Source organism: Ranitomeya imitator, chromosome 8, assembly GCF_032444005.1.
Source record: "Ranitomeya imitator isolate aRanImi1 chromosome 8, aRanImi1.pri, whole genome shotgun sequence".
Lineage (NCBI taxonomy): Eukaryota > Metazoa > Chordata > Amphibia > Anura > Dendrobatidae > Ranitomeya > Ranitomeya imitator.
The window spans coordinates 58,699,303-58,721,132 of record NC_091289.1 but is presented as its reverse complement, the minus strand read 5'-3'; the positions used below and the strand labels follow the sequence as shown (position 1 = coordinate 58,721,132).

The 21,830-nt window shown below is 43.2% G+C and overlaps 1 protein-coding gene across 1 annotated transcript in view; it reads left to right on the top strand.

The window, feature by feature from the left end:
* TAB1 (TGF-beta activated kinase 1 (MAP3K7) binding protein 1) overlaps positions 1-21,830 on the top strand; it is an 86,765-nt gene that overhangs the window by 45,881 nt on the left and 19,054 nt on the right. The window contains exon 7 of the mRNA XM_069735928.1: positions 11,838-11,949. Within this exon, the coding sequence (XP_069592029.1) occupies positions 11,838-11,949 (112 nt within the window). The remainder of the gene's footprint in view (positions 1-11,837; positions 11,950-21,830) is intronic.

Below are 21,830 nucleotides of genomic sequence, written 5' to 3'. Positions count from 1 at the left end.
ATTATTACATATAGAAAGGTCTTTACCGGGTTTGGGAAGCACCGTGATGTGGGCAGTAAGTGCCTGTGTAGGGAAAGAACCCCCAAGAGAGACAGAGTTACAAGCTTCTAGGAATATTGGACTAAGCAGTGTGTTGAACGACTTGTAGAAGCCTGCTGAAAACCCGTCAGGGCCTGGACTCTTTCCTTGTTTTAAGGCGCAAATGGTTTCAGAAACCTCTTCCATTGAGAATTCCCTTTCAAGATCAGCTATATCGTCCTCAGGCAGTATGGGTAATTTGTGTTCCTGTAAGTATGATTTAATTTTATTACGGAGAAATTGTAATGGTGCATCTTTATAGTGTCCTGCTATATTATATAGGGATTTCTAATATTCGCTAAAGTTGTAGAGAATATCTCTAGTGTTGAACACTTTTTTCTCTTCTTTGTTTTTAATAAAAGGGATGTATGTATTGGTATTACGTTGGTTGAGTGCTCTGGCTAAAAGTTTACCACTTTTATTGCCTAGTTGGTAGAAGCAACTCCTGAGTCTCTCCCTAAGACACTTGGATTTTTGATCAATAATAGTCAACAGTTTTTGCCTAACTGAGGAGAGCCGAGCAAATGTACTGGCCTCAAGATCTCGTTTATGTTGGTTTTCTCAGCCCCCAAGTTTTTATTTTCACAAGGGTAACAAGAGAAATTGGACCCCAAAAGTTGTTGTCCTATTTATTCCGAGTATGCTGATGCCCCATATGTGGGGGTAAACCACTGTTTGGGCGCACGGCAGAGCTCAGAAGGGAGGGAGCACCATTTGACTTTTTGAGCGCAAAATTGGCTGTGGTGTTTGGAGACCCCCTGATGTACCTAAACAGTGTAAACCCCCCAATTCTAACGCTAACCCTAACCCCAACACACCCCTAATCCTAATCCCAACCTGATCCATAATCCTAATCACAACCCTAACGATAATCACCACCCTAACCCCAAAACAACCCTAATCCCAACCCTAACCATAACCCTAATCAAAACCCTAAATCCAACACACCCCTAATCCTAATCTCAACCCTAACCTCAAACCTAACTCTAATCCCAACCCTAACCTTAACCCTAATCCCAAACCTTAACCCTAATCCCAAACCTAACCCCAATGCCAACCCTAACTCTAATACCAACCCTAATCCAAACCTTAACCCTAATCCCAACTCTAACCCTAACTTTAGCCCCAACCCTAACCCTAACTTTAGCCCCAACCCTAACTTTAGCCCCAACCCTAGCCCTAGCTTTAGCCCAACTCCTCTAGCTGCCAGCCAGCAGATCATGGCGGGCGCACTGCGCATGCACCCGCCATTTTCTTACCGGATGAAGAAGCTGGCGGCCAGGAGGGACGCAGGAGGACCCAGGGACACCGGTAAGTATAGCAGGGTCCCCGAATCCCCCTATTTCTCTGTCCTCTGATGTGCGATCACATCAGAGGACAGAGAATGACACATCGCTTTTTTTTTTTTTTTGTGTGGCCGCCGGTAAACTGTTAATTACCGGCGATCACAAAACAGGGGTCGGTAAAAACAGACCCCGATCGTGTTCTTTGGGGTCTCGGCTACCCCCGGCAGCCAAGACTTCAAAGATCATCCGGGTGCCGGCCGGCGGGCGCACTGCGCATGCGCCCGCCATTTTGTAACCGGAACAAGATGGCGGGAGCCACGAGGAGCATCGGGGGAGACAGGTGAGTATCGGGGGGGCGATTGAGAAGTCCATTTCTCTGCCCTCTGATGTGCGATCACATCGGAGGACAGAGAAATTAAATGGGAAAGCGCGTTTTTTGGGGGGTTTTTGTGGCCACCCGTAAACGGTTAATTACCGGCAATCGCAACCCGGGTATCTGTAAAAAAAACCCCGAATCATGTTCTCTGGGGTCTCGGCTACCCCCGGCAACTGAGACCCCAGAGAAAATCTGACTCTAAGGGGCGCTATTCACTTTTTTCACAGCGCCGTTAATTAACGGCGTTGTGGTTTAAGTACCCTTAACTGCCGGCGTTAAAAGGCGTATCGGTGGTCGTTAAGGGGTTAAAAACCCTGTAGAAGCAGCTAATTATATTGAGGTTAGAGGAATATATGCTGGCTGAATTAAATAAATCAATCTCTGTGAATAGTGAATCTTCTTTTCTTTATTTAACTCTTGTTTAATCTTGGAAAATATTACATTTTAATGATATTGTGACCATCACGAACCTGTATCCAGACTTTTATTACTCTTGGAGTTTAGTCTTGGAATCATACGCTAAAAAGTTGAAGCCTTTTACTTTACAGTGTGGAGGAGTGAACTCATTAATCGGGTTCACCTTCTTGATCCGTATTTCTTGCTCCCTGGAATAGAGCCTTGTTCTCGGCGTCGCGTGGCTTTGATGTGCTGTAGTCTGTGAAGGTATACGATTGCTGAGATGCTTTGACTTCTGTAGACACCTGGTGTAGCGTACAAATGTGATTTCTTAGGAACAGATGCATGGTACTGATGAACATGATACGGCCGTGGCTTATGTCTTCTTTCACGGTCAACAATGATTAAACAGTGGGACAATCTGCAGCGAATAAAGAAACGTCAATCCATGTCATTGTCTGTCAGTGAGCGCATTAGTGACAGCTTCAATGTGATGGCACAAAGTAAAGAGAAAATTCCTAGCGCTTCATTTTTTTTCAAAGGCGAAACATGGTTAATAATTGTCTAAGGGTCACTTCCGTCTTTGTCTGTCCTTCTTTCTGTCACGGATATTCATTGGTCGCGGCTTCTGTCTGTCATGGAATCCAAGTCGCTGATTGGTCTCGCCAGCTGCCTGTCATAGCTGCCGCAACCAATCAGCGACAGGCACACTCCGATTAGTCCCTCCCCTACTCCCCTGCAGTCACAGTGCCCGCCGCCCGCTCCATACTCCCTGTAGTCAGTGTGCTCGGCGCCCGCTCCATACTCCCCGAAGTCAGTGTGCTCGGTGCGCGCTCCATACTCCCCGCAGTCAGTGTGCTCGGCGCCCGCTCCATACTCCCCGCAGTCAGTGTCCCAGGCGCCCGCTCCATACTCCCCGCAGTCAATGTCCCCGGCGCCCGCTCCATACTCCCCGCAGTCAGTGCCCGCTCCATACTCCCCTCCGGTCACCGCTCACACAGGGTTAATGCCAGCGGTAACGGACCGCGTTATGCCGTGGGTAATGCACTCCGTAACCGCTGCTATTAACCCTGTGTGACCAAGTTTTTACTATTGATGCTGCCTGTGCAGCGTCAATAGTAAAAAGATCTAATGTTAAAAATAATAAAAAAACAAAAAACCTGCTATTCTCACCTTCCGTCGTCGGACGATACGCTCGCGCCGGCCACCATCTTCCATTCCCAGAGATTCATTGCGAACTTACCCAGAAGACTTAGCGGTCTCGCGAGACCGCTAAGTCATCTGGGTAATTTCGCAATGCATCCTGGGAACGGAAGATGGCGGCCACATCACACAGCTTCGCTGGATCCCAGGGGTGAGTATATAACTATTTTTTATTTTAATTATTTTTTTTAACAGGGATATGGTGCACACACTGCTAAATACTGCGTGGGCAGTGTTATATACCTACGTGACTGGGCAATATACTACGTGTCTGGGCAATATACTACGTGTCTGGGCAATATACTACGTGACTGGGCAATATACTACGTGACTGGGCAATATACTACGTGACTGGGCAATATACTACGTGACTGGGCAATATACTACGTGACTGGGCAATATACTACGTGACTGGGCAATATACTACGTGGCTCTGTGCTGAATACTACGTGACTGGGCAATATACTACGTGACTGGGCAATATACTACGTGGCTCTGTGCTGAATACTACGTCGCTGTGCAATATACTACGTCGCTGGACAATATACTACATGACTAGGCAATATACTACGTGGCTCTGTGCTGTATACTACGTTGCTGTGCGATATACTACGTCACTGGGCAATATACTGCGTGGCTCTGTGCTGAATACTACGTGGCTGGGCAATATACTACGTGGCTGGGCAATATACTACGTGGCTCTGCTGAATACTACGTCGCTGGGCAATATAGTATGTCGCTGGGCAATATAGTACGTGACTGGGCAATATAGTACGTGACTGGGCAATATAGTACGTGACTGGGCAATATAGTACGTGGCTGGGCAATATAGTACGTGGCTGGGCAATATAGTACGTGGCTGGGCAATATAGTACGTGGCTGGGCAATATAGTACGTGGCTGGGCAATATAGTACGTGGCTGGGCAATATAGTACGTGGCTGGGCAATATAGTACGTGGCTGGGCAATATAGTACGTGGCTGGGCAATATAGTACGTGGCTGGGCAATATAGTACGTGGCTGGGCAATATAGTACGTGGCTGGGCAATATAGTACGTGGCTGGGCAATATAGTACGTGGCTGGGCAATATACTACGTGGCTGGGCAATATACTACGTCGCTGGGCAATATACTACGTCGCTGGGCAATATACTACGTCGCTGGGCAATATACTACGTCGCTGGGCAATATACTACGTGGCTCTGTGCTGAAAAGTACGTCGCTGGGCAATATACTACGTGGCTCTGTGCTGAATACTACGTCGCTGGACAATATACTACGTGACTGTGCAATATAATATGTAGCTGGGCAATATACTACGTTGCTGTGCAATATACTACGTTGCTGTGCAATATACTACGTGGCTGTGCAATATACTACGTTGCTGTGCAATATACTACGTTGCTGGGCAATATACTCAGTGGCTGGGCAATATACTCAGTGGCTGGGCAATATACTCAGTGGCTGGGCAATATACTACGTGGGCTGCGCAATATACTACGTGGGCTGCGCAATATACTACGTGGGCTGCGCAATATACTACGTGGGCTGCGCAATATACTACGTGGGCTGCGCAATATACTACGTGGGCTGCGCAATATACTACGTGGGCTGCGCAATATACTACGTGGGCTGCGCAATATACTACGTGGGCTGCGCAATATACTACGTGGGCTGCGCAATATACTACGTGGGCTGCGCAATATACTACGTGGGCTGCGCAATATACTACGTGGGCTGCGCAATATACTACGTGGGCTGCGCAATATACTACGTCGTTGGGCAATATACTACGTGGGCTGTGCAATATACTACGTCGCTGTGCAATATACTACGTGGTTGGGCAATATACTACGTGGGTATGCATATTCTAGAATACCCGATGCGTTAGAATCGGGCCACCGTCTAGTGGTTAATAATTGTCTAAGATTGCTCTCCCCCTTATGTTTCTCTATATTTATAACCTACTTTCATATCTAATCGGTAGGTCTGTATGTTAACCACTACAATAACTCGTGGCCAGACACAATTTGCTGATTGTTTGTCATTATAACATTACTGGATTTATTTCGTTGCAGCCTTGCCTGAATAATTCTATATTCTATTCTATGATTTTATTTATTTTGTTTAAGGTGTAAAGTATACAAAACATATTGGCCGTTTTTTGTTTTTATTCTTAGTACAGTTGTTCCAGTGTTTTCCTCTTGACATATGACTGGCCCAGTTTTGGGTTGTCAGGATAGAGCTGTGTGCCATCTGCGGAGACAGCAGCTCTAGCATATACAGGGGCCCATTAATCGTGTATTGATCGCACTGATCGGTAGGACAAAGGCTGCAGCCACATTGCTCTTCGCTCTGGGAAGCTTGATGGTGCTTGTGTTGAATCTTCCCAATTGCAGCAGAATAGGACAGTGATTCACTACATGTAAATAGATCACAATACAAAATAACTAGGTACAGTCCATTCTGTTGGCTCCAGTAGTGTCCTATATGTGGTGTCAGGGCTCATATCGAGCAGGTATTTCTTATGCTTGTAAATTATTATTTTTTTCTTAATCAATGCAATGCTCTGTATGACTATATGAACACATTTATTCATGAAGTCACACAAATATACAGTATAACACATGCACACACTTCTGAAGGTTTGACGGTGTGGTAGCCGGTGTGAGACTATGTACCCATTTTGACATCTCTGCCCCGCCTAAAGAAAATAAAATCTCATGCTGTTACTTTAGCTCTATTTAACATAACTGATCTTTAAAAAATGGTATTTAATTTGTTAAATGGATCCTGTCAACAGGTTCTTGCTATTTTGTCTGAAATCAGCATAATATAGACAAGCGAGCCTGATTCCAGGCATGTGTCACTTATTAGGCTGTGTTGTAGTTTCAATATAATCATTGTTTTAGGAGATTATCACTGCAGGACTAGTTCCCACATGCAAACCAGTCCCAACTAATGTGTGTAACCCGGCTCCCACCACTGATTGGCAGCTTGCTGACAATGTACAGGTTACATAAAAAGCTGCTAATTGTCAGCTGTGGGGCTGCTACATCTACAGAAGAAAAAAATCACTGAATCTATCAGAACTGCAAAACCAGGGATTCAAGCTTCAGGAGGCTAATTTGCATATTCCAGGTGCCTTCTGGGAGAAGCGAAGTCTCCCTAAGCTAGAAGATCGTTGGGTACAGCCGGGACCAGCTGCTTCGAAAGCATCACCAAACCAGGGATTCAAGCTTCAGGAGGCTAATTTGCATATTCCAGGTGCCTTCTGGGAGAAGCGAAGTCTCCCTAAGCTAGAAGATCGTTGGGTAGCCGGGACCAGCTGCTTCGAAAGCATCACCAAACCAGGGATTCAAGCTTCAGGAGGCTAATTTGCATATTCCAGGTGCCTTCTGGGAGAAGCGAAGTCTCCCTAAGCTAGAAGATCGTTGGGTAGCCGGGACCAGCTGCTTCGAAAGCATCACCAAACCAGGGATTCAAGCTTCAGGAGGCTAATTTGCATATTCCAGGTGCCTTCTGGGAGAAGCGAAGTCTCCCTAAGCTAGAAGATCGTTGGGTAGCCGGGACCAGCTGCTTCGAAAGCATCACCAAACCAGGGATTCAAGCTTCAGGAGGCTAATTTGCATATTCCAGGTGCCTTCTGGGAGAAGCGAAGTCTCCCTAAGCTAGAAGATCGTTGGGTAGCCGGGACCAGCTGCTTCGAAAGCATCACCAAACCAGGGATTCAAGCTTCAGGAGGCTAATTTGCATATTCCAGGTGCCTTCTGGGAGAAGCGAAGTCTCCCTAAGCTAGAAGATCGTTGGGTAGCCGGGACCAGCTGCTTCGAAAGCATCACCAAACCAGGGATTCAAGCTTCAGGAGGCTAATTTGCATATTCCAGGTGCCTTCTGGAAGAAGCGAAGTCTCCCTAAGCTAGAAGATCGTTGGGTAGCCGGGACCAGCTGCTTCGAAAGCATCACCAAACCAGGGATTCAAGCTTCAGGAGGCTAATTTGCATATTCCAGGTGCCTTCTGGAAGAAGCGAAGTCTCCCTAAGCTAGAAGATCGTTGGGTAGCCGGGACCAGCTGCTTCGAAAGCATCACCAAACCAGGGATTCAAGCTTCAGGAGGCTAATTTGCATATTCCAGGTGCCTTCTGGAAGAAGCGAAGTCTCCCTAAGCTAGAAGATCGTTGGGTAGCCGGGACCAGCTGCTTCGAAAGCATCACCAAACCGCGCGCCTTACGGCGCGCGAATTTTTGCCTGTAGGACATTATTGCAAGAGAGCTTGGCTGAGTAGATTACACAAGAAGGAAAACACACAGCAAGTCAGCAGGATCTAGGAGCAACATGGCAGATGTGACAACCTACATGGTGAGCTGCAGCATGTGCTACATGTTCACAGATCGACCAGAAGAAGAATCCAATTTCACCTGTCAGAAGTGTAGACTAGTGGCCCTTTTAGAAGAAAAGGTGCGGGGTCTGGAAGAAAGAATAGCAACTTTGAAACTCATCAAAGAGAATGAAGACTTTCTAGACAGAACAGAAGCATCTCTACTGGTCACAGAAGGTGCAAAAAGTGTCAGAGAACCTCCAAAAGCAGATGAGTGGAAGCATGTGACCAAAAGAAGCAAGAAGACCATGGAGAAATCACCAACCACACAACTGAAGAACCGATATCAAATCTTTGTAGAGGATGAAGATGGCACACCTAAGAATGAAGCAATACCAGCAAGCAAAAAAGAAAAGGGCACACAGCAACAAGTGACAGCAAAAAGTACAGCCAAGAAGCAACGAAGAGTGGTGGTGGTGGGAGACTCACTACTGAGAGGCACCGAAGCAGCCATCTGCAGACCGGACATAACCGCAAGAGAAGTATGCTGCCTTCCAGGTGCGATGATCAAGGATGTGACCGATAGGATACCAAAGCTCTTCAGCTCCAAGGACGTCCACCCATTTCTTCTGATACATGTTGGCACCAATGACACGGCAAGGAAGGACCTACCGACAATCTGCAAGGACTTTGAAGAGTTGGGGAAGAAAGTAAAGGAACTGGATGCACAGGTAGTTTTTTCTTCTATCCTTCCAGTAGACGGGCATGGCACCAGGAGATGGAACAGGATCCTTGATGCAAACAACTGGCTAAGACGATGGTGCAGACAACAAGGATTTGGATTCCTGGACCACGGTGTGAATTACTGGTATGATGGACTCCTCGCCAGAGACGGACTACACCTCAACAAACCTGGGAAACACACATTCGCCAGAAGACTCGCTACACTCATCAGGAGGGCGTTAAACTAGAAGAAGAGGGGACGGGAAGAAAAACATTAGACTCGAACAAAGACGACCCAGGAAAACATACTCAGAAGGGAGGTAAGAACATTTCTAAAACAATCCACAGTGAGGAGATTGGAACAAAACAAAATCCTCTAAACTGCATGCTCGCAAACGCCAGAAGCCTGACAAACAAGATGGAAGAACTAGAAGCAGAAATATCTACAGGTAACTTTGACATAGTGGGAATAACCGAGACATGGTTAGATGAAAGCTATGACTGGGCAGTTAACTTACAGGGTTACAGTCTGTTTAGAAAGGATCGTAAAAATCGGAGAGGAGGAGGGGTTTGTCTCTATGTAAAGTCTTGTCTATAGTCCACTTTAAGGGAGGATATTAGCGAAGGGAATGAGGATGTCGAGTCCATATGGGTTGAAATTCATGGAGGGAAAAATGGTAACAAAATTCTCATTGGGGTCTGTTACAAACCCCCAAATATAACAGAAAGCATGGAAAGTCTACTTCTAAAGCAGATAGATGAAGCTGCAACCCATAATGAGGTCCTGGTTATGGGGGACTTTAACTACCCGGATATTAACTGGGAAACAGAAACCTGTGAAACCCATAAAGGCAACAGGTTTCTGCTAATAACCAAGAAAAATTATCTTTCACAATTGGTGCAGAATCCAACCAGAGGAGCAGCACTTTTAGACCTAATACTATCTAATAGACCTGACAGAATAACAAATCTGCAGGTGGTTGGGCATTTAGGAAATAGCGACCACAATATTGTGCAGTTTCACCTGTCTTTCACTAGGGGGACTTGTCAGGGAGTCACAAAAACATTGAACTTTAGGAAGGCAAAGTTTGAACAGCTTAGAGATGCCCTTAATCTGGTAGACTGGGACAATATCCTCAGAAATAAGAATACAGATAATAAATGGGAAATGTTTAAGAACATCCTAAATAGGCAGTGTAAGCGGTTTATACCTTGTGGGAATAAAAGGACTAGAAATAGGAAAAACCCAATGTGGCTAAAGAAAGAAGTAAGACAGGCAATTAACAGTAAAAAGAAAGCATTTGCACTACTAAAGCAGGATGGCACCATTGAAGCTCTAAAAAACTATAGGGAGAAAAATACTTTATCTAAAAAACTAATTAAAGCTGCCAAAAAGGAAACAGAGAAGCACATTGCTAAGGAGAGTAAAACTAATCCCAAACTGTTCTTCAACTATATCAATAGTAAAAGAATAAAAACTGAAAATGTAGGCCCCTTAAAAAATAGTGAGGAAAGAATGGTTGTAGATGATGAGGAAAAGCTAACATATTAAACACCTTCTTCTCCACGGTATTCACGGTGGAAAATGAAATGCTAGGTGAAATCCCAAGAAACAATGAAAACCCTATATTAAGGGTCACCAATCTAACCCAAGAAGAGGTGCGAAACCGGCTAAATAAGATTAAAATAGATAAATCTCCGGGTCCGGATGGCATACACCCACGAGTACTAAGAGAACTAAGTAATGTAATAGATAAACCATTATTTCTTATTTTTAGTGACTCTATAGCGACAGGGTCTGTTCCGCAGGACTGGCGCATAGCAAATGTGGTGCCAATATTCAAAAAGGGCTCTAAAAGTGAACCTGGAAATTATAGGCCAGTAAGTCTAACCTCTATTGTTGGTAAAATATTTGAAGGGTTTCTGAGGGATGTTATTCTGGATTATCTCAATGAGAATAACTGTTTAACTCCATATCAGCATGGGTTTATGAGAAATCGCTCCTGTCAAACCAATCTAATCAGTTTTTATGAAGAGGTAAGCTATAGCCTGGACCACGGTGAGTCATTGGACGTGGTATATCTCGATTTTTCCAAAGCGTTTGATACCGTGCCGCACAAGAGGTTGGTACACAAAATGAGAATGCTTGGTCTGGGGGAAAATGTGTGTAAATGGGTTAGTAACTGGCTTAGTGATAGAAAGCAGAGGGTGGTTATAAATGGTATAGTCTCTAACTGGGTCGCTGTGACCAGTGGGGTACCGCAGGGGTCAGTATTGGGACCTGTTCTCTTCAACATATTCATTAATGATCTGGTAGAAGGTTTACACAGTAAAATATCGATATTTGCAGATGATACAAAACTATGTAAAGCAGTTAATACAAGAGAAGATAGTATTCTGCTACAGATGGATCTGGATAAGTTGGAAACTTGGGCTGAAAGGTGGCAGATGAGGTTTAACAATGATAAATGTAAGGTTATACACATGGGAAGAGGGAATCAATATCACCATTACACACTGAACGGGAAACCACTGGGTAAATCTGACAGGGAGAAGGACTTGGGGATCCTAGTTAATGATAAACTTACCTGGAGCAGCCAGTGCCAGGCAGCAGCTGCCAAGGCAAACAGGATCATGGGGTGCATTAAAAGAGGTCTGGATACACATGATGAGAGCATTATACTGCCTCTGTACAAATCCCTAGTTAGACCGCACATGGAGTACTGTGTCCAGTTTTGGGCACCGGTGCTCAGGAAGGATATAATGGAACTAGAGAGAGTACAAAGGAGGGCAACAAAATTAATAAAGGGGATGGGAGAACTACAATACCCAGATAGATTAGCGAAATTAGGATTATTTAGTCTAGAAAAAAGACGACTGAGGGGCGATCTAATAACCATGTATAAGTATATAAGGGGACAATACAAATATCTCGCTGAGGATCTGTTTATACCAAGGAAGGTGATGGGCACAAGGGGGCATTCTTTGCGTCTGGAGGAGAGAAGGTTTTTCCACCAACATAGAAGAGGATTCTTTACTGTTAGGGCAGTGAGAATCTGGAATTGCTTGCCTGAGGAGGTGGTGATGGCGAACTCAGTCGAGGGGTTCAAGAGAGGCCTGGATGTCTTCCTGGAGCAGAACAATATTGTATCATACAATTATTAGGTTCTGTAGAAGGACGTAGGTCTGGGTATTTATTATGATGGAATATAGGCTGAACTGGATGGACAAATGTCTTTTTTCGGCCTTACTAACTATGTTACTATGTTACTATGCACTAAGCAAAACAGTCAGTGAGACATCACTGGAATCAGGTTCTCAGCCCCTACATCATGCTGTTATCAAATTACATAGCAATAAACTACTGACAGATTCCTTTTAAATATGTCAGAATGAAATATGTGTTCCACCAGGGAGAGTTTCAAGTTAATTTTACCTATTGTCTCTTGTCTTTTTAGGGTTGGATACAACCAAAATAAAGCAAGCGGGTGTTATTGGAGGCCAAGCAAGCACTCGTAGAATTGGGGATTACAAAGTCAAGTATAACTACAATGACATGGACTTGCTGAGGTGATTCATTACCTTGTATGATTGTCATATAGTGTTTGGCATTAGTGCATTTTATTTGTCAGTATTTTTTATTTTCTTCCATGTTACACTGTATTTTCTGAGATGTAGTCTGAAAAGTTTCGTTATATGGGCTACAGTTACGAGGACAGTAAGATTTTTATTTATTTTTTTAACATGTCAACCCTACCAACAAGATATGTATGTAGCTTCATGTAAAGGTTCTACGATTACTTCCAATCGTTTCATTTCAACACATTATATGATGTTTACACAAAATGGTGCCATTAAAAAATACAACTCGCCCCTAAGAAGCGAGCCTTCATATGGTTATGTTGAGGGGAAAAAATAACGGCTATGATATTAGGGAGGAAGTAATAAAGAGCAAAAAGAAATTGCCTCATCCTTGAAGCTCAAAATAGTTGAGCATTGAAGGGGTTAATGGAAATATGTGGATGGAGGAAGAGTTGAAACTTGGCTCAGTGGTTAGCACTGGGTTAGTTCAAATCCTACCATGGACGACATCTGCGAGGAGTTTGTATGTTCTCCCCGTGTTTGCGTGGGTTTCCTCCGGGTTCTCCGGTTTTCACCCACACTCTGAAGACATACGGATAGGGATTTAGATTGTGAGACTTTATGCAGTTATGTGAGTATTGACGTTTTGTTCCTCCTTTCCTATCGAATAACTGAACTTTTAGAAAACATTTCAGAAGTCGTGGAAAAATTTTAGGAGTTTTCATTGCTGGGAGTCTGATTGCCAAGACCCTACTGATTTAGTAAAATACTGGGAACAGAAGCTCTCAGTCAAACCCTACTTTCCTCTACGACGTAAAGGGTTATTCTCAAGTTGGCTTTTGATCAGCGCACAACTTTGCAGTTACTTCCAGGTATATTACAGGGCAGGCTCCTCCTGAATGACAGTTCTGGCGTGCAGCAGATCTGTAACATTAACCCCTTAAGTAGTGTCTCCATTTTTCGTGATCTCCGGTTGGGTGAGGGCTTATTTTTTGCCCGCTGAGCTGACGTTTTTATTGATACCATTTTGGTGTTGATGCGATCTTTTGATTGCCCATTATTGCATTTTAATGCAATGTTGTGGCTACCAAAAAAACGTAATTCTGGCGTTTTTGACCTTTTTTTTTCACTATGCCATTTGCCACTCGGATTAATTCTGTTTATATCTTGATAGATCGGGTGATTCTGAACTCGGCAATACCAAATATATATATTTTTTTATTATTTCATATTGAATGGAGGGTGATTTGAATATATATATATATATATATATATATATATATATATATATATATATATATATATATATATATATATATATATATATATATATATATATATATATATAATTTTTTTTTTTTTTTTTATATTTTTAAAAACTTTTTTTTTTTTATTTTCACTTGCTTCAATAGTCTCAATGGGAGGCTAGAAGCTGCGATGCTCTGATCACCTCTGCTGCACACAGGCGATGATCAGATCGCCTGTGTGTAGCAGAAATGCTCACTTGCTGTGAGCGCTGGGCGGCACTCATATCAATCCGGCAATGACAACCACAGGGGTCTGCTGTTGTAATGCCAACCCATCGGCAACCTGCGGTCATATGACACGGGCGCCAGTGGGTGGGATTAGTGATGCGCTTCCGGCGCGATCATATTAAATGCCGCTGTCGGAGATTCATATTGCATTTAACAAGTGGTTAACAGCCGCGAGTGGATTGCGATTCCACCCGTGGCTGTTAGGGGCACATGTCAGCTGTTCAAAACAGCTGACATGTGCCGGAAAAAAAGTGGGCTCCGCACCAGAACCCACATCAAAGGGAGAGACACACCATGCAAAGTACATGTACGGTGCATATCGTGAAGGGGTTAAAAGGGTTGTTCCATCCAATAAGTCCACTTTATGTATAACATGGCTGACGAGTCAGGGAAATTAGAAGGTCATACACTTCAATACAGAAACATAGGCCTTACCACCACTTCTGTTTAAATTCAGGATGTCTGAACAAGTCTTACAACAAGTGTTTCTCCTGCATTTAGGTGAGGACTTGCTTTTGCTTTTTGGATAAGTATCTTGGTGCATAAATCATATCTAATTCCTCATAAAGAAAGCCTGTCACCAGATCAAAAGTGGCTGTGTTTTGCTCTTTATTGTTGCTTCTTCTATGAGTACTCCATTTTTATTTGTTTTTTTTTCTTTTTAATTCCAACATACGTTTAGAGAAATGCTTGAATTGTATTCAGTGCTCATTTTTGGCTCTTATAAGGGGGTGTGGTGCGCAGATTCTCTGGGGGGCATGTTTGTAGTCTGCTCTATATGATTACCCTAATCAACGCCTACTTGCTGTAAACAAAAAAAAATAGCATCCGATGCATGCTACATTACAAGAACTAAATCTATAGAACCGTATGGTGGATTTACACAAAAAAAATAATTGTTCTCAGGGAGTAGTGTGGATAAAATAAGAGCATAAACTGCCCACTTTGGACCTGGTGACAGGTTTTCTTTTAAGTTAAGCTATGTTTATAGCAGAAGCCTCAGCATTGCTGTATATGACAGATAGCGCTGTTAGACCCCATTGATTTAAAAAAAAAAAAAAGTGTCCATCATTTTGACAAGAAAAAGGCACCAAGTGCAATTCTACCTGTCAAATCAGGCAAAATCTCCAAGTGAAAAAGCCTCACTGACAAGTTACATTCATGGATCATCAGTAATAACAGGTTGTCCACGTATTGAAGCAACAAAGCAAGTCGTATCCTTTCAAGCGACATTCCTGTACCGTAACTCTTGGATGGCAATGGTTTCCCCATGCTACTCTCCCATTAATATTTTTATGGCAGAGTAAATGGTTACCCAGTCTTCTGTGCTCTAACCTTTCTATGGCTCTGTCCTCTGCATTTCCTTCTGGGATCTTTTGTGATTTAGTAGATGAGTTGCTGCTGCATATAGAGGTATTTTGCTTCATGCACTTATGAATCTCCATACATACAGAAAGGAACAGGGAAAAGGCTCTCCTCATCAATCCAGTGGGCTCTTAATACTGAGCAGCATGATGCAGGGGCAGAGACCCTGATTCCAGTGATGTCACTAACTTGGCTGCTTAATGCAATTTTGATAAAATTACAGTTTTGACTACTGCAGATCTAGCAGTTCTCTCCAATGCTGAGCTGTGTATTATCTCTTCCCACACCACTGATTGGCAGCTTTATCCAAATTACAGCTAGCAACCCATTAAGTGACACATCACTGGAATCAGAGTATCTGTCCCTACGTTATGCTGTTCTCAGATTAGGTGGCAAAAACATAACCTAATAACAGATTCCTTCTAAAAACAGCAGTGTATTTCTCTGTTCTATGGAGACAGAAAGGTTCCCATACACCTTTAGAAAGCAGTCATCCAAACACTGATTTAGCCAGCACCTTCCTCTATCACCTATATTATATTCCACGGTGAGTGTTGGCCAGCACCTTCCTCTATCACCTATATTATATTCCATGGTGAGTGTTGGTCAGCACCTTCCTCTATCACCTATATTATAGTCCACGGTGAGTGTTGGCCAGCACCTTCGTCTATCACCTATATTATAGTCCACGGTGAGTGTTGGCTAGCACCTTCCTCTATCACCTATATTATATTCCATGGTGAGTGTTGGCCAGCACCTTCCTTTATCACCTATATTATAGTCCACGGTGAATGTTGGTCAGCACCTTCGTCTATCACCTATATTATATTCCACGGTGAGTGTTGGCCAGCACCTTCCTCTCACCAATATTATAGTCCACGGTGAGTGTTGGTCAGCACCTTCCTCTATCACCTATATTATAGTCCACGGTGAGTGTTGGCCAGCACCTTCCTCTATCACCTATATTATAGTCCACGGTGAGTGTTGGCCAGCACCTTCCTCTATCACCTATATTATAGTCCACGGTGAGTGTTGGCTAGCACCTTCCTCTATCACCTATATTATAGTCCACGGTGAGTGTTGGCTAGCACCTTCCTCTATCACCTATTCTATTCCACGGTGAGTGTTGGCCAGCACCTTCCTTTATCACCTATATTATATTCCACGGTGAGTGTTGGCAAGCATTTTCTTCTATCACCTATATTATATTCCACGGTGAGTGTTGGCCAGCACCTTCCTTTATCACCTATATTATATTCCACGGTGAGTGTTGGCAAGCATTTTCTTCTATCACCTATATTATAGTCCACGGTGAGTGTTGGCCAGCACCTTCCTCTATCACCTATATTATATTCCACGGTGAGTGTTGGCCAGCACCTTCCTCTATCACCTATATTATATTCCACGGTGAGTGTTGGCTAGCACCTTCCTCTATCACCTATATTATAGTCCATGGTGAGTGTTGGCCAGCACCTTCCTCTATCACCTATATTATAGTCCACGGTGAGTGTTGGCCAGCACCTTCCTCTCACCTATATTATATTCCACGGTGAGTGTTGGCCAGCATCTTCCTCTCACCTATATTGTAGTCCACGGTGACTCCTCACCAGCTCTGATTCAAGCTTGTGTGAAACACCAAAAACTGCTAAATTTGTACAACGTTTTGATCCCTTTGTTGCATTTTTTGGTGGAATAGCGGCAATCAAAAAATACTAGTTCTGATGTTTCAACTTTTATTTTCCATTTCGGCATTCCCCTTGTGGGATAACTGTTTTTGACATTATTACTTCAGACAGATATAGAATCATAGTATGTTAGAGTAGGAAGGGACCTCAGGGGTCATTGTTTCCAGCCCCCTGCTCAATGCAGGATTCACTAAACCATCTCAGACAGATGTCCGTCCAGCCACTGGTTGAAGTCTTCCTTTGAAGTAGAACTCTCCACCTCTCGTGGCAGCCTGTTCCACTCATTGATCACCCTCACTGTCAAAATGTTTTTTCTAATATCTAATCTGTATCTTCTCCCTTTCAGTTTCATTCCATTGCTTCTCGTATTTCCATGTGAGAATAAGGATGGTCCCTCTACACTGTGACATCCCTTCAGATATTTTTAGACAGCTGTTAAGTCTCCTTTTAGCCTTCTTTTATGCAAGCTAAACATTCCCAGATCCTTTAACCAATCGTCGTAGGACAAACTTAGCAGTCCGCTCACCATCCTGGTAGCTCTTCTCTGAACTTGCTCCAGTTTTTCAATGTCTTTATTAAAATGTGCCCAGAACTGGACACAGTTCTGACCAAGGAGGAGTAGAAGGGATAATTACATCACGTGATCTAGACTCTATGCTTCTCTTATTATATCCTACAAAGGCGTTTGCCTTTTTTGCTGCTGCATCACACTGTAGACTCATGTGCAGTCTGTGATCTATTAGTATACTCAAGTCTTTTTTCACACCTGCTGTTACTTAGTTCTATTCCTCCCATTCTATAGATGTAATTTTCATTTTTCTTGTACAGTTGTGTAGAATCTTACATTTCTCCCTGTTAAATACAATTCTGTTAGTCGCTGCCCATTGTTCCAGCTTATCTAGATCCTTCTGAATCCTTTCTCTGTCTTCTCTAGTGTTAGCTATCCCTCCTAGCTTTGCATCATTTACAAATTTGATTTGTTTTACCTTTAATTCCCTTATGTAGATCATTTATAAAAATGTTGAAGCAACACTGGGGCCAGGACAGAGCCTTGTGGCACCCCACTTGAAACAATCTTCCAATTTGATGTGCAACCATTTCTCACTCTTTGAGTACGATCACTGAGCCAGTTATGAATCTTTCTAACCGTAGCCTTGTCGGTCCCATACTTGGTCATTTTTTCAATAAGGTCTAAGATACTTTATCAACTGCTTTGATGAAGTTGAGTTATGCACACTGCTTATTTTTATGTTTTGCTATTTTCATTTGGGGGAAAATAGGGTTAATTTAAATGTTTATATTTTAGCGGTTTTATAAATATATTTACATTTCATGTTTTTACATTTTTTATTATTTTTTTTGCTATTTCTTGTTATAGTACTGCAGTGTATTGTGAAATCAGTGGCCTCCTATGACATCCAGCCACAGTCTGGGCTTTATGTCAGAATTTCCATCAGGCACGGAGGCTTGGCAATTGATCAGTACCCAGTGATCATGATGCGCAGGATGCTGATTGCCGTCAAAATGGATGGCTGCTATTTTGAAGCATCTTGGATGACGCCATCATGATTGACATGGGCATCTAAGAGCTAAGAGGGGTTTTCCCATGAACAAAAAAGTTCATTTTAACCAATTCACTGTGTGCAGAATTATTATGAGCAAAAACCACTGGCACATCTCAAATATCCATATAAGCTGGCACTACCAATCTAAAAAAAAAACAGCATAATGTGTATAAGGACAGTCCCATGTAATATATCCTATAGAGAACAACGGAGTTATAGTCCAGAAAAGTATTTTAAAACCAAAAACATTTTATTTAAATAAATAAACATAAAAACAATTCACAAGGCAGTATACATATACAATAGGTCAATCAGATAAACAGGCTCAGGTGTGAAGACCAAACCACATCCCACATGTGTGAGCAGAGCCAAGGGAGTGCTACTCTACCTGAAAAATCTTAGCGTATATAAGGTACGTATCATATATGCCACTGCAGCTAGCATAAATGTAAAGTGAACTGGTACCACAAAGTAATATTGATCGCACAAGTGTTCCAAACCCAAAAGAGGCGGAGTACCATATAAAAGTCTCACTAGAGGCTATCTAGCAAAAGCGCTGACACAAAGCACCAAAGAAAATATAACCTAATAAATAGATTAGGAGAGCAGTTTACCCATGGATATATCTGCGGGATGGGAGGTCTAGTGCAGCCCCGACGCGTGTTTCGCGTGGGCTTCCTCGGGGGGCTTATATACGCTAAGATTTTTCAGGTAGAGTAGCACACCCTTGGTTTGGTCTTCACACCTGAGCCTGTTTATCTGCTTGACCTATTGTATATGTATACTGCCTTGTGAATTGTTCGTATGTTTAATTATTTAAATAAAATGTTTTTAGGTTTTAAAATACTTTTCTGGACTATAACTCTGTTGTTCTCTATAGGATATTGTTGTGAATTCTGTGGCTGAATTCACTCCTGTGGTCACAAGTGGTGCTGCAGCTTCTGAGCTTCCTCCCTCAGGTGTTCTGGTGAGCTCGTTAACTGCTTCATTACTTAACTCCGCCTGATGCTGCTATCCTTGCTCCTTGTCAATGTTTCAGTGTTGGATCTGAGCTTCTCCTGATTGTTCCTGTGACCTGCTGCTCTGTATAGCTAAGTGCTTTTTGCTTTTTTGTTGCTTTTTTTCTGTCCAGCTTGTCTTTTGTTTTGCTGGAAGCTCTGAGACGCAAAGGGTGAATCGCCGTGCCGTTAGTTCGGCACGGTGGGTTTTTTTTGCCCCCTTTGCGTGGTTTTGCTTTAGGGTTTTTTGTAGACTGCAAAGTTCGCTTTACTGTCCTCGCTCTGTCCTAGAATATCGGGCCCCACTTTGCTGAATCTATTTCATCCCTACGTTTTGTCTTTTCATCTTACTCACAGTCATTGTATGTGGGGGGCTGCCTTTTCCTTTGGGGAATTTCTCTGGGGCAAGTCAGGCCTATTTTTCTATCTTCAGGCTAGCTAGTTTCTTAGGCTGTGCCGAGTTGCCTAGGTAGTTGTTAGGCGCAATCCACAGCCGCTTTTAGTTGTGTTTAGGATAGGATCAGGTGTGCAGTCTACAGAGTTTCCACGTCTCAGAGCTCGTTCTTGTATTTTTGGGTATTTGTCAGATCACTGTGTGCGCTCTGATCGCTAAGCACACTGTGTTTCTGGATTGCCTTCATAACACCTGTCATTAGCAAACATAACAGTACAAGGAGCCAACTAATGATTCTCAATAGAGGGAAAGAAAAAGTTCTGACATCATTTTTTTTTTTTTCTGCTCTGTGTTCACTTTTTTTTTCCCCCTAGACATTTGGGTGATTCTGGACACAGGTGTGGACATGGATATTCAGGGTCTGTGCTCTTCAATGGATAATCTCGTTATAAATGTACAAAAAATTCAAGATACTATTGATCAGAAATCTATGTTAGAACCAAGAATTCCTATTCCTGATTTGTTTTTTGGAGATAGAACTAAGTTTCTAAGTTTCAAAAATAATTGTAAGCTATTTCTGGCCTTGAAACCTCATTCTTCTGGTAATCCTATTCAACAGGTTTTGATTATTATTTCTTTTTTGCGCGGCGACCCTCAAGACTGGGCATTTTCTCTTGCGCCAGGAGACCCTGCATTGAGTAGTGTCGATGCGTTTTTCCTGGCGCTCGGATTGCTGTACGATGAGCCTAATTCAGTGGATCAGGCTGAGAAAAATTTGCTGGCTTTGTGCCAGGGTCAGGATGATATAGAAGTATATTGTCAGAAATTTAGGAAATGGTCAGTACTCACTCAGTGGAATGAATCTGCGCTGGCAGCTTTGTTCAGAAAGGGTCTCTCTGAGGCTCTTAAGGTTGTCATGGTGGGATTTCCTATGCCTGCTGGTTTGAATGAGTCTTTGTCTTTGGCCATTCAGATCGGTCGACGCTTGCGCGAGCGTAAATCTGTGCACCATTTGGCGGTACTGCCTGAGGTTAAACCTGAGCCTATGCAGTGCGATAGGACTATGACTAGAGTTGAACGGCAGGAATACAGACGTCTGAATGGTCTGTGTTTCTACTGTGGTGATTCCACTCATGCTATTTCTGATTGTCCTAAGCGCACTAAGCGGTCCGCTAGGTCTGCCGTCATTGGTACTGTACAGTCCAAATTCCTTCTGTCCATTACCTTGATATGCTCTTTGTCGTCGTTTTCTGTCATGGCGTTTGTGGATTCGGGCGCTGCCCTGAATCTGATGGATTTGGATTATGCTAAACGTTGTGGGTTTTTCTTGGAGCCTTTGCGGTGTCCTATTCCATTGAGAGGAATTGATGCTACACCTTTGGCCAAGAATAAACCTCAATACTGGGCCCAGCTGACCATGTGCATGGCTCCTGCACATCAGGAAGTTATTCGCTTTCTGGTGTTGCATAATCTGCATGATGTGGTCGTGTTGGGGTTGCCATGGCTACAAACCCATAATCCAGTATTGGATTGGAATTCCATGTCGGTATCCAGCTGGGGTTGTCAGGGGGTACATGGTGATGTTCCATTTTTGTCGATTTCGTCATCCACCCCTTCTGAGGTCCCAGAGTTCTTGTCTGATTATCAGGATGTATTTGAAGAGCCCAAGTCCGATGCTCTACCTCCGCATAGGGATTGTGATTGTGCTATCAATTTGATTCCTGGTAGTAAATTCCCTAAAGGTCGATTATTTAATTTATCCGTGCCCGAACACGCCGCTATGCGCAGTTATGTGAAGGAATCCCTGGAGAAGGGACATATTCGCCCATCGTCATCACCACTGGGAGCAGGGTTCTTCTTTGTAGCCAAGAAGGATGGTTCGCTGAGACCGTGTATTGATTACCGCCTTCTTAATAAGATCACTGTTAAATTTCAGTATCCCTTGCCATTGTTATCTGACTTGTTTGCTCGGATTAAGGGGGCTAGTTGGTTCACTAAGATAGATCTTCGTGGTGCGTATAATCTGGTGAGAATCAGGCAAGGAGATGAATGAAAAACTGCATTCAATACGCCCGAGGGTCATTTTGAGTATCTAGTGATGCCGTTCGGACTTGCCAATGCTCCATCTGTGTTTCAGTCTTTTATGCATGACATCTTCCGTGAGTATCTGGATAAATTCCTGATTGTTTACTTGGATGACATTTTGATCTTCTCAGATGATTGGGAGTCTCATGTGAAGCAGGTCAGAATGGTTTTTCAGGTCCTGCGTGCTAACTCTTTGTTTGTGAAGGGATCAAAGTGTCTCTTCGGTGTGCAGAAAGTTTCAT